Raw genomic sequence first — 12,612 nt, 5'->3', positions numbered from 1 at the left:
TTGCATTAAGCAACTGGATTGTAAACTACCATTTTTATTTCCAGTTTAAGWAACACCATGAAAGTCATGCTGCTCTAGAAACATGTTGCAAAAMCAAGTTCTTGTTCCTAGTAGTTTGTGCTCTGACACTTGACCTTGAGATTGACCCTTATGCCATGCTGCTGCTTAGGAGACAGACTGAGGGGAGAGATTTATTCTGCTCCCATACCTGCTAAACCATGGGCTGCCCCGAGAGCTGGCATGTTCTTCCCACACARAGGGAGGTTATACAGTGTGCCTGGCACAGTGGCTGTGTGCTGCTCTACAGGGAAGACAAAGCTCCACTTACTGGGCTTGCTATATTCATTCATTYATTTATTTAAAGCCTACATCCCCTATAGCGTTCACCCCAGCATGTGCCCCGGGGACCGAGCAGCGCAGGCACACTGCATCTTTKCTCTGTGCTTGTTCTGATTAGGATGGCAAAGGGGATACACATGACCTTGGTTAATCCAGATGTTCAGCTGATGGCAGAAGTCTGAGGTGTTGGCATTGAGCCTCTTTGATTTCTACAATGAGGCCCCTACCCAGCAAGCACAAGCTTCAAGACAACTGGATTTTGTCCTTAACTGAATTATTTTCTAATCCCATTGAAGTAGCTCATGGGTTGGTACAAGTTACACTTTCAAGAGCAATTTTGCTTATCAAGTGCACTGGATTAATCTAAACCAAAACCAATTGCTTTTGATGCTACAATACTTGTGTAAGCTATGTTCTGARGGGGGGGGGGGGGGAGGGGGAAGACGCAGAGCTTTCAGAAACAAGTGCATTCTGTTCCTTTATTGTTGTTATTTGAGATACCAAGATAAGCTTATCTCACTTTTTGCAGCTGTATAGAAGAGGGGGTACAGGACAAATGCTGCTGATAATGGCCACTAGTTGGCATTATTGATACATCCCAGTAAAGGGAGGTGCTGCAATAAAACTGGGAAGACAGTGTGCAGGGAGCTGAGCTGGCTGCCTCGTGCTCACCTTCCAGCCTTCTGCAGCTCTGAGGTTGGGGGCTTGCACTGAATTACACCTTTGCCAAAGAAGGCTGAAACCAACTGGATGCCTTCCCAAGGAGAAGAGGTGACAAGTGCTTTTTTTTTTTTTTTTTTTGGTCACCACCCTGCCCCAGAGGAACTTACTTTGGTTGGAGATGCCTCACAGGATTTTGGTCACCACAGATGTTACGTAGTGTTTGGGCCAAAACCCATTAATGCTCAAGGTCTGCAGCATTAATAATTACCTTTTGTGGATGTAGCAATAATTTACCAGTAACTTGCACTGGAGCACTTTGAGAACGCAAGGCTGCTGGGAGCCAGCTCATCTTGTGCAACCAATGGGTGTGTGTAYATTTTTGAAAGAGTCTTTTGTTATGGAGCTTGGTGGAATTAGACTTGTCTTAATCTGCTTTGACTGAGAGTAGATTTATGCCAGGAGACCTGATAAATAAGATGTCACTGATGAAACAAGTATGAGCTGAAGTATCAGAGTGTTGCCTGAAGTTAATTTTGCTTGGTAAAAGGAGAGCAAGCCAGCAATTCAAACTTCAGGAGAGTAGAGACTTCAGAATAGAAGAGAAAAAGAAATTCCATGCCCTCTTTAAGAAAAAAAACCAAACACAAACTCATTAAATTGTTTTATAGAATAGTTTTAATTCATATGTAGAGAATAATCTCTAATTAAATCCATGCCAAAATTGTTATTGAATAGCAAGGATAAAGGTGCAGGTCCCTGCCTGCATGTTGTCCAGGGACCTTCTATGACACAGAACAAAGAGAGAAATTCACTTTTGGCTTGAAATCTCTTTTGCTCCCAATATTTTAAGGGGAATGGCAGGCAACTATGATGACAAATCTAATTTTCTGGATTATCGACTTCTCAGACTGACCTTTCCATCTGCTTGTTGAAAGTTGAATGAGATGCGTTTTGCAGTAGTTGTAGACCCWCCTGTGAGATTAAAATGAGTGGTTTTCTTGGCTACCAAGCAGGGATAAGAATGCAAAGGTCCATTGGTTTGGAAAGCTGAGTTGTGGGTCCTCCCCAAAGCCACTGAACATGCAAAGAGCACTCAGGATCTCTGAGCACCAAGTGCTTTTCAGTGTGGAAATACTTAAAAGCATCTGCCTATGGTTAAGATATCATAACTGGGGTGTAAGGCTTGAGGAAAAACAGAGAACCATCTCTTTGCATGTTTAAAACACAGCCTGATTTCATAAATCCCCATTTGTCTAAAGTGGTTTGTTAAATGAGGGAGAAGGTGTGCTTGGGAGAGAGTTTCTGCTCAGGGAGCAAGTGAGTTTTTACCTTTATTGGGTTATTTCTGGCACTATTTGGCATCTGGTTTCATTTTATGGGTTCCAYTTGCAAATTTCACTCTGACTGCCATAAATTCAATCCATGGTGTAAAACAGCAGTCTTTGGAGTAGAAAACTGCCTAGGTAATTCTCAAAACCCTTCCTTCACATGACAGTGGTAGAAATATTTGGATAGTATAAAGCAATTCCTCCTACCTCCTCATGGGCTGATTAATATAATTTCATATTGCACCTGTCCCAYGTTTTCCAATGCAATTAAAACATTTAAATTATAAACCTCCAATTTGCATAATATACCTTAGAAAGACCATGTTGTTTTACTACATATATTTTTGAGCAGCCACAGTGCTAAAACAATCCTAATCTCAACCTTGTGGGCAAAAATTGCCCACTTGTATTTTAGGAGATGGTGACCTCAGTGGAAATGGGAAAGCAGAAATATTTGTTTGAAAAGTAGAAACTGGAGGGGTCTCATCAGGAACATTGGTAATAAGTCAGAGACGTTAACAGTAATCGCAGGCACACGGTTTCGCCCACTTTTTGTTTTGGCATTAGGTTGCTCACCTACTTCTTCCCACTGGCCTCAACCGAGAGGCTCTGCCACGGCAGTGTGGTATAACCTACAACCAAAATAATTCCTTGTCTGCCCCTGCCTGCTCCACGCTCTGCTAAGAGGAGCAGAGATGACTCATCTCCATTGTGAGTAGCTGCTCACGTTCCCCTTCGTGCTGGATGCTAACAAGTCTCCATTCTCCCGTGCCTGCATCCCGAAGCTGAGGAGGGGCAGGACTGAGGCCACCCACAGGGACATGAGGCAGCATCAGCAGCGACAGGAGGCTGCGGGAGATGCTGATCATCCCCACTCTGCAGCTCCATGAGAAGGTGGCAATTTGTGGCCAATTTGAAGGTGGTTGCATGCGTTGTGAGCGAGGGCTGGTTTGGACCCGGCTCTCAGGCTCATTCTCGGCGTGTCCTGGGCAGGGCCAGGACCTGCACTCGATGGTCCTGAGGGGATCTTTCCAACCCAGGACATTCTGTTCCCCTGAGAAGCGCGCTGAGGGAAGCTTGGAGGCCAAGATGTGAGGGGACATCCATGCCCACGATTCCCACCGGGGAAGGAGCGAGCCCGCACAGCCACAGCCCGGCCGGTGCCCGCCCCGGGGCCGCTCCTCCCGCCGCCTTACGGGAACTCGGCCCCGCCCGGCGGCTCCTCCCCGCGGGGGGCGGCCCCTGTATAAGCGCGGCGGCGGCCCCGCGCCCCCAGAGCCGCCGCGCCGCCCGCCCAGCCCTGGCCGTGCCTGTGCCCGCGCCCGCTCCCCCGCCCGCCCCGCCGCCCGCCATCCCCCGCCGCCCGCCCCGCCGCACCGTCATGATCGTGGAGAGCAGCCGGGACGCGGCGCCCGATGGCGGCGACGGCGGCGCTCTCAGCAGCCCCATCAACCTCGCCTACTTCTACGGGGCCTCGCCCCACTCCAGCGAGGGCAGCTGCTCGCCGGCGCACTCCTCCGCCCCGGGCTCGCCGGGATCCGACTCGGACCTCTCGGTGAGCAGCCGCGGCGGCGGCCGGAGGGACCCCCGGGGCGGCTCCCGCCCCGCGCTGCAAGGTACGGCGGGTCCCCGCGGCGGCCCCGGCCCGGGGGGTGGCGAGGGGAGCACCCGAGGGGAGCCGCGGGTCCCGCTCCGTCCCTTCGGGCGACGAAGCCGCCGCTGATCCTTTGGGGTGTGAAAGCGGCCGAAGCGGTGGAAAGCGGACGCGTTTGGCCGGCGCTCCGTGCCCGGTGCCGTGGTGTTCCCATCCTTGGAGCGGGACCGGCTGGGGCAGGTCCCGGTCCCAGGGGCAGCGGAGGAACCGCACGCCCGTGGGATGGCGAAGGGGCACGGGCAGCTGTCCTGGCTCCTTTCTGCTAACTCATGGTTTAGATGCTGGTCCGCAAGAGTTCCCGGTTTGTTTGTTTGTTTGTTTGTCTTGCTTTATTATTCGTTAAACGGAAACGAAATCGGCGGCTTAAGTTCGTGTTTTGTTTTCCTGTCTCCGCAGTTGAACAACATATGGGGGGCGGAAAGCAGCACAGAGGACCTTTCCAGGGGGTCCGTGTGAAGAACTCCGTGAAGGAGCTGCTGCTGCACTTCAGGAGCAGCAAACAGATGTCCTCGGGCCCTGCCACCGAGGAAAGCAAGGTAACCGGCAGCTTTTTGCACTGACAGATTTGCTCTTAATGGTTGCTGAGTCTGGCGAGAAAGCATTTTGCGTTAACGCTAGAAATGAGATTCTACTTTACCTACTGTGGGTGGAATCAGTGTTTTTTTTGTTTTCATCACATAATGGAAGAATACAGCTGAAAAGGAATCAGTAAGAAGGTTTGCTTTGAGAGAAGGAGGCACTTAAAAATGTTATTACTAAGCTTTATTTTCTGAAGGGAGGCTGGATAAAGATACGTTTGTGTTGCGAAACCGCAGAAATTCCGCATTTACTGGAATGAGATCATTCATTGGAAGGGTTAGGGATACTTCTCAGATTTGTTTGTCATGCTATTGTGCCTCTCTATGCAAAGCATCCAGTATAGAGGTAGGCCCCTTCAGTCTGAAAAGACATAAAAATACAGTAAATGCTGAGAATATTAAGGGGTATTTTTGGTTTTATTAGATAGCTTTTCTGAGTGTGTGTTTGAAGGCTTCCCAGATAAGTGTTGTCACAGAAATATTTTTGCATAGAAAAGTTCATGGCATTGAAGAAGTGTAAAATAGGTTGGGTTATTTTTGTTTAAAAAAATCCTTATATCTCAGGAGAAAGTGTCTTTCTCTAGATTTTCCTGACTTTAGTGGTTTTTATAGCAAATGGATTGAAAAGCCTAAAGAAAAATAATGCGTTTTATTTAAGCTTCATTAAAGTATTTCCATTTTCTGACCTTMATTAAAAGACAAATTAAGTTAGGGTTGGACATGTTCTGGAATTATGCTAACATACATCCTGTGTTTATGGAAGGAAGTCATTGCTACTTTCTTGGGGTTTTTTTTTTGTTTTTGTTTATTTGTTTTTGTTTGGTTTTCACCCCCAAAAATAATATTATAATAACAGAATAATTTGGATTTTTCTTTAAAGGCACAAGCAGGATTGGTGAACTACGAGCCATACACAGGTAGGCCATTTTTTAATACCCTTCAGTAATTTTAAATTTTAAATCAATTGTAAGGGTAACCTCCAAATGGATTATAAATTTACTTTGTTTTCAGCAGAACTGAAGGGCATACTAGGCCACAGTGGCAAAAGAAAGGCTCCTGAACTCCTTTCTGATGGACCTTCTTTCAAAYGCCAAGCTAATGTTCACCCACATCTCCTGGTAAGTTTATATTATTTTTTTTCCATGCCTTTATTTTTCAGTTTGCTGTGTATGATCAGAAGCTCCAAGACACAGCTATATCTCTTAACTTTCTGGGTGTGTTTTGATTTGTCATTTTTTTTTGTCCTGGCAGACACCACCCCAGACACCAACATCTATGGATAGCATGGAAGAGMCACATAAAACTGACCCAAAGCATGACAGCAGTTCTGATCTGCTTCAGAACATTATAAACATCAAGAACGAGTCGAGCCCCATTTCTCTGAACAYGGTGCAGGTGAGCTGGTTGCACTCTGTCTCCAGCCACGGCTCGCCTGCTGAGCAGTACCAGGACAGCCCGGGAGCACAGGCTTTCTCCCCATCCCAGAAGTACCAAGCATTCCAAGACCACACCAGCCAGCATATGCTGGATCCGCCCCAGCATTACCAGTTCCCTGCGTCCCAGAGCCATGATTTGTCACAGAGTTACCCTTCAGATGCCTCCCTGGACTACAGGCCCTATGTTGCCAATGACCAGTCTCCTGCCTACCAGCAGAGCGCCTTTGAGAGCCATGAGCTGCAGTACTGCCCATCACAGAGCTTCTCTTCCCTCTTGAATGACTCGGAAGGCTCGGACAGCATGTCCAGTCCGCTCCAGCCACTCAGCAGTGCCCACCCACAGGCCGAGGTTGCCCCTCACGGCCCGAACTTCAGCTTGCTTTCCAGCAACCTCTGTGGTARTCTGGAGCGCAGCGTCTCTTCGGCTGCTCTGAATGTCTCTCTGCCTGACCAAAAYATTGCCAGAAGCACCACGCAGCTGGGCAAGTCATTTTTTCAATGGCAAGTGGAGCARGAGGAGAACAAACTGGCTAACATCTCTCAGGACCAGTTCCTTGCAAAAGACTCTGATGGAGACACGTGAGTGCCATTTATCTTGGTGTTTCTTCTGTGGGAGGCTGGGAATGTTTCTGTTTGGGCTTTGGTGGACCTTGGGTTATAGTGAAGCAGTTCAGTAACAGTGTTTGTGTYACAAGTGGTTTGGCTGATTAAGTGAAAGGTGTGGTGTTTCTGATAGCTGCAGTGCAGAGCTGTGGCACACTTGAATAGATGTATTATTTAATTTCAGATGCTTATTGTTAGACTTGGGTAAATTGGGAGGAAAACATTCTAATTTGGGTGCTTTAAATTGTGCTGGTAAAAAAGTACCCATGTTCCTGTCTTAGTTACACAGAGGAGGTCTGAAGTTTGCAGCATAACACCCCTTCCATACATTTGGTTCTYTGCTGTCTTGAGCCCTGGTTTATGTCTGGTGGTGTAACTCTGTTTCCCCTCTTTTCTGCAGTTTCCTCCACATCGCTGTTGCCCAGGGCCGTCGAGCGCTGTCCTACGTTCTTGCAAGGAAAATGGCTGCCCTGCACATGCTGGATATTAAAGAGCACAATGGCCAGGTGAGTTCTGAAAAAAAAAAAAAATCTTTGCACCTGCTTTGTGCACCTGAGTGCTTCTGCATGTCTGGGCCTTGAGAAAGATGTGGTGAAATGCTTATTTAATATTAACCCCAAGATTTAGCCTGCATACTAATATTAACCTTGAGCTATTAATACTTCTTGGGATCACCTTGAGCTGGTAAAACTATGTGCTCTGCTTCATTTGTCCTGGCTTCCAGTATTCATAATCACTGCTTAAATAATACCAGGTAGGTAGAGTTTTTATTTGTTTTAGTTGCTCTTTCCTCTTAGAGATCAGATGACTAATAGCTTAAATTTTCTTCTTGATGTTTGCAGAGTGCTTTCCAGGTTGCTGTGGCTGCCAATCAGCATCTCATTGTGCAGGACTTGGTTAGCTTGGGGGCTCAAGTGAACACCACAGACTGCTGGGGTAGGACGCCGCTGCATGTCTGCGCCGAGAAGGGGCATGCCCAGGTCCTCCAGGTAAGAGCCAGGCAGGCACAGCTCTGCCCTGGCCATTGACTCTTACCTTTGGTATTACCTGTCTTGGGAAAYTCTGGATACACCACTCCTTCCTCTGTCTTTCTCTCTGGGTAGCCTTGTGAGTCTGTTGCAAGGCTCTGCACATAGAGCTTAAAATGGGACTGACTTTCTCATTAAGGTTCTCACCAACATTCTTAAGTGATTTCAGGGAATCCTCTAGTTAACCAAACCTAAACAATAAATGAGTCTCCTCTTAATCACAGGATCATAGAATGGTTTGGGTTGGAAGGGACTTGAAAGATTATCTAGTTCCAGCCCCTCTGCTGTGTTGAAAGACACCTTTCACTAGACCAGGTTYCTCAGAGGCCCAACCAGCCTGGCCTTGAACCACTTTTAGGGATGCTGTTATTTATTGCAACTTCACTGCAATTACTGCAGTAAGACAATATCCAAGTTTGAAGCAATATGTGGTGTGGATAAGGGCTAAATACGTACCTGTTGCCAACTTTTGTAGGCAATCCAAAAGGGAGCCATGGGAAGCAATCAGTATGTGGACCTTGAGGCAACCAACTATGATGGTGAGTAGTTCAAAGTTTATAATTTACAGAGTTACTGGATATTACAGTGTTCTATAGCTCCTAAAGGGGGTGTTATATTGCATTTTATTGCCTTGCAACCTGGGATTTCTTTGYCAGATGGAAATTTACAGGTGCAATGGACATATCTGTCAGATGAAAACATGGTTAGTCTGATAGACACAGACTTTTCATCTGACGTGTGATTGCTGTGTTGGGCCTGGAGAGTGTAGGTTGTAACTGGCCATTGTTTAAAACATTGGAGTGCCAGCATTGTGTCAGTAGATAGAGAAACCAGAATTTGGCAGTAGAGAGCTGTTTTATGGAAAAAAAGGTCCAAATAAAACAGCTCTTTCTAATGTATATTTTGTGAAAAAGTATATTAGAAAGAAATTCTTTTATCATTTGCTGGCTGAGGGCTCACAGTAGGCTGCTACTTTGTTCCTCTAGAGATGGACAATCCAAATTTCAAACTGCTTGGGAGTGGTCACTGTCATCTACAAATATGGGACCATCCYTGGGCTTAATGGGGATAGAAGCTTGTTTATCCAGCCTAAAAAAAAACCAGTTATTCAATACTTCTGTATTGCATTTGTTTATTAATGTGCTTTTGATTTCTTTTCGATGTTAAGGTTTGACAGCATTGCACTGTGCAGTTCTGGCCCATAATGCTGTGCTGCATGAACTGCAGAACTGTCAGCCACCTCACTCCCCTGAGGTCCAGGAACTTCTGCTAAGAAACAAGAGCCTGGTAGAAACCATCAAGATCCTGATACAAATGGGAGCCTCTGTTGAAGCRAAAGTAAGTAAAATGCTGTGGTCTAAAGTGCCCAGTCCCAGGAGAATGTRGAAGCAGAACATGTCCCTTTCTCCCATGCTGCAGTTCAGCTTTATTACAAAGGAAGTAGACTAATTTGAAAGCTTCCCTGCAGCTTAATTTACCCAGATGGAATGAGAATATTGCATTTATTCAGAGCAAGGTATTATCAATGCAGATAAACCCTGGGGAAAGAGGGAGGTGACAGTCTAATTTCTAGATTAAGAGTGATGCTACRCTGGCTGCAGTGAGTAGTGTAAAAGTAAGAATGTGTTGGGAGCACTGTGAAGCACCCATAGTAATAGGGTGCTGATTACACCTTGTTCTTGCACTGCATATTTTAATTAGAAACTGCTTATGTGTGCAGTTCAGGTCTGTGCCATGCCAGACCATTACTTAGCCAAAATAGCAAATCTTACATTATGTAAGCTTACCTGCAGACAAGATCAGGTTCCATTGTTCATTAGATATTGATATTCAAATACATGTATTCAGATTGACTTTTGATGGATTGTAGTGCAAGCATGTTTGCTCAACACTCTGCAGTTACTTTGCTTTCTCTTTTTATTTGTTTGCATGTTCMCCCCCTGGATAGGTGTAGCACCTGCAGGGAAGACTAAACAGTTTCTTTTTTGATAGGATCGCAAAAGTGGTCGCTCTGCTTTACATTTGGCAGCAGAAGAAGCAAACCTRGAGCTCATTCGTCTCTTTTTGGAGCTGCCCAACTATCTCTCTTTTGTTAATGCAAAGGTATGGTGATTTTTTTCATAATGCAGAAGGAGAGAGGCTTATGGCCCCACTTTTCCTTCATGGAGTTGCTTTGTCATCCCCAGGCTTACAACGGCAACACGGCCCTGCACGTGGCCGCCAGCCTGCAGTACCGTGTGAGCCAGCTGGATGCTGTGCGCCTGCTCATGCGCAGGGGAGCTGATCCMAGTGCCAGGAACTTGGAGAATGAGCAGCCAGTTCATCTGGTTCCTGATGGCCTTGTAGGGGAACAGGTAAAAAAATCCTAGSAACCCTCTCCTTCCATCTGTCCCTATCCATAGCAAAAGGTGTATTCCACTCCAGAAGCTTGCTTTTGGGTTTTGAATTGCAGCTTTCAAGAAAAAGATTTAGCAAATGCCATTTTATTCTTTAGATCTTTAGTTTCAATGTCAAGATTGGGCAGAATATACAAGTCTGAAATTTTAGGTTTCACCTGGCAGCTTTTACTTTTTCCATCTCAAAGCCTTTTCCCTGTCGAGGCCAGCTTTGTCTTTGTAACCTTACAACATACAGGAGGCAGTACTCCTCCTCTTGCTCATCTCAGTAAGGCCTGAGTTCTTGCTTTTATTGCTCTTGTAATAATTAGTAATGACAGTTCTTAGGCCTGAGTAACAGATGAAGAAAATCCCTTTTTCCTACGAGCTATACAAATACTTGCTGATAAAGGTGACTCTTGACCTAAGACTGGTAACTTAAGCACAGCTGAGTTGCTGAATGTTTTCTTTCATTGGTTCAAATGCCGTAGAACAGGATCAATTCTGGTGTAACTGAACTCAGGACTTAGGCTTGGATAAATGAGGAATGCAAAACTGGGTCTAGGATGGGTTTTTTTCAGATTGTGATTCACTTTAAGATGATGAATGCTCATGTTTTTGTGTTTTTCTCCTYTCCAGATAAGACGTATCCTCAAAGGGAAGGCGATTCAGCAGAGAGTGTCGCCGTTTTAGGCTCCATGTTTCTTGGAGTTCAGCATCTTACACTCACTGTCAGTCAGGCAGTCCTAATGAATCTGTAAATAGAGCATTTGCCTGGTGGGGGCAAATGTTAGTTGTTTCTATGAAACAAAAGTATTTTGTTCACTATTATATAGTGGATTACCTAAGAGTAAAAAAACCCAAACCCAACAATCAAATTCCTCCAGCCAAAAGGGAATGCTTCATTCCAAAATATGTGGAACATTTTCTTGGCTATCCGTATTTCCTATATTTCATAGCTATGGTGAGACTGATTTTATTTAAACAGCCATACAGATAACTTCTAGACAAGGGCAATTCTACAGGATTTTTTTTTATTTTTAAATTTTAGAGGGGGCTGATGCAGGTCAAAATTGCAGAGATTGTTGTGTTTTTAATAACACTTAAGTGCAAGAGAAATTCAATATTTTTGAAGTTGAACATTTATTTATGTTACTTTGTGGCTTGGTTCCAGTATCTTATGCAGGATTGTATATAGTCACTGACATTACTGTACAGCTGTATAGTTCTAAGAATATTGATTACTTGGGGAAGGATCTGAAGAAACAAGTTCCTTGATCTTGAACTTGCAAATTGCATACAGAGTTTTGATACTATAATGGTGCAAATTGGGTAAATTCTGTTGTTCTGAAAGACTGAAGATGGAAAGTAGGGTTAAAATAGATTGTCCCTGGCATTGATTTGTGCATGCTTTGGGAGTTGTTAATAAAACATGAAAACCCATGCTTCTTCAGGGGACTGTGTCAGTTTTTCTTGTACCCAGTGGGGGCTTTTCTTTTGACAGAACAAAAGATTAAGAGAGAAGGATCGTGATTTTTATAGTATGTATGTAACTTGTACTTTAAGGGATATGATCCTGATTCAGTGCAAGTGTTTAGCATGTACTGCACTGTTGATGCATGCTGAAATCTCTCATTTTAATTATAATACTTCAACATGTGTAAGCCTTACTACTGCTGGTGGGGCTTAAGCACATGCATAAGTAGCTTKCTGAATTGGGCTCTAGTTAATTCTAGAGATTGTATGTTTTCCACCTCCTAAAAAGAGTCCATTTATGTTTTACCTTATAGGTATAGTGGTTAGCAAAGTAATATTTGAAGTTAATGGTTTTTCTATTTTTTATTAATTATGAACAGAAAATGTCTACTAATGATGCTGTATACTTGTGTTCTGTTGGAAAAAACTTGCTCCYATCACTTTCTGAATGATCCATACTGGGCTGTAATCCAGTAATATGTTGTCTGTATGGTATTTGCTCTTAAACTGTTTTTTCATTACATGCAATTCTCTGTTGTAACCATTTAATTAGTCTGATTATGCTGTTTYGGCAAAATATGTCTTGTAGACAAGCTAAATGGAAAAATCTAATATGCGAAGGCTTAGTTGCAGTGTATTTCTTGAAGGGTTATGTGTAACTTGTGTTTGAATAAACATGCTAATTCAATTTTGGTGGTTACTCTGTGTGATACAAATAATGCCAAAGTCAAGCTTGAGGTAAAGCTGATTTAGCATGGTAATACTGTGAGGCTGAAAGGCCATGTGCTAAGATGAAAAAAGCCTTGCCATCCTACTGTTTATGCTTTCTCTTGTTTGATGCTGATGTTTTGGGTCATGCACTGTGCAGTTATGTTGCCTGTGAATTTATTAGGTGTGCCCCAAATTGAGTTGCTGGTCACCAGGATAGAGCCTGAACACTCATCCCTGTATCCTCAAAAGAATGATGGCAGTGCTGACAATGTTATGTTCTCCCTGTGCCTTCCTTGCCTTGGTCCTGGCAGCTCAGGCACAAGTGCCACCCTAGTACAGGTGGCAGTCTGTGACAGTAATTGGGRCCATAGACAGGGGGCTGGGCTGTCTTCACAGATGGTGATGAGATGGCTCTGAGCTG

At 44.7% G+C, this 12,612-nt stretch overlaps 1 protein-coding gene across 3 annotated transcripts; it reads left to right on the top strand.

Moving 5' to 3' along the window:
* Positions 1-3,663: 3,663 nt before the first annotated feature.
* On the top strand, positions 3,664-12,182 carry NFKBIZ (NFKB inhibitor zeta). 3 transcript variants are annotated; one of them, XM_057364134.1, is made up of 12 exons: positions 3,664-3,885; positions 4,381-4,520; positions 5,443-5,479; positions 5,574-5,680; positions 5,814-6,577; positions 7,002-7,107; positions 7,444-7,590; positions 8,105-8,168; positions 8,798-8,967; positions 9,622-9,732; positions 9,816-9,983; positions 10,644-12,182. In XM_057364134.1, the coding sequence occupies exons 2-12, from the start codon at positions 4,392-4,394 to the stop codon at positions 10,695-10,697; spliced, it is 1,857 nt and encodes a 618-aa protein (XP_057220117.1). In that variant the 5' UTR covers positions 3,664-3,885; positions 4,381-4,391; the 3' UTR covers positions 10,698-12,182. The 3 variants fall into 3 exon arrangements, with proteins under 3 accessions (XP_057220117.1, XP_057220116.1, XP_057220115.1); XM_057364133.1 differs by having other exon boundaries at positions 3,664-3,946; positions 5,577-5,680; XM_057364132.1 differs by having other exon boundaries at positions 3,664-3,946.
* Positions 12,183-12,612: the final 430 nt, after the last annotated feature.

Source organism: Malurus melanocephalus, unplaced genomic scaffold (assembly GCF_030028575.1).
Source record: "Malurus melanocephalus ecotype Western Australia unplaced genomic scaffold, MMel_1.1 scaffold_36, whole genome shotgun sequence".
Lineage (NCBI taxonomy): Eukaryota > Metazoa > Chordata > Aves > Passeriformes > Maluridae > Malurus > Malurus melanocephalus.
Note: the sequence above shows the minus strand (reverse complement) of the source record. Positions and strands in the feature narration are given on the sequence as shown.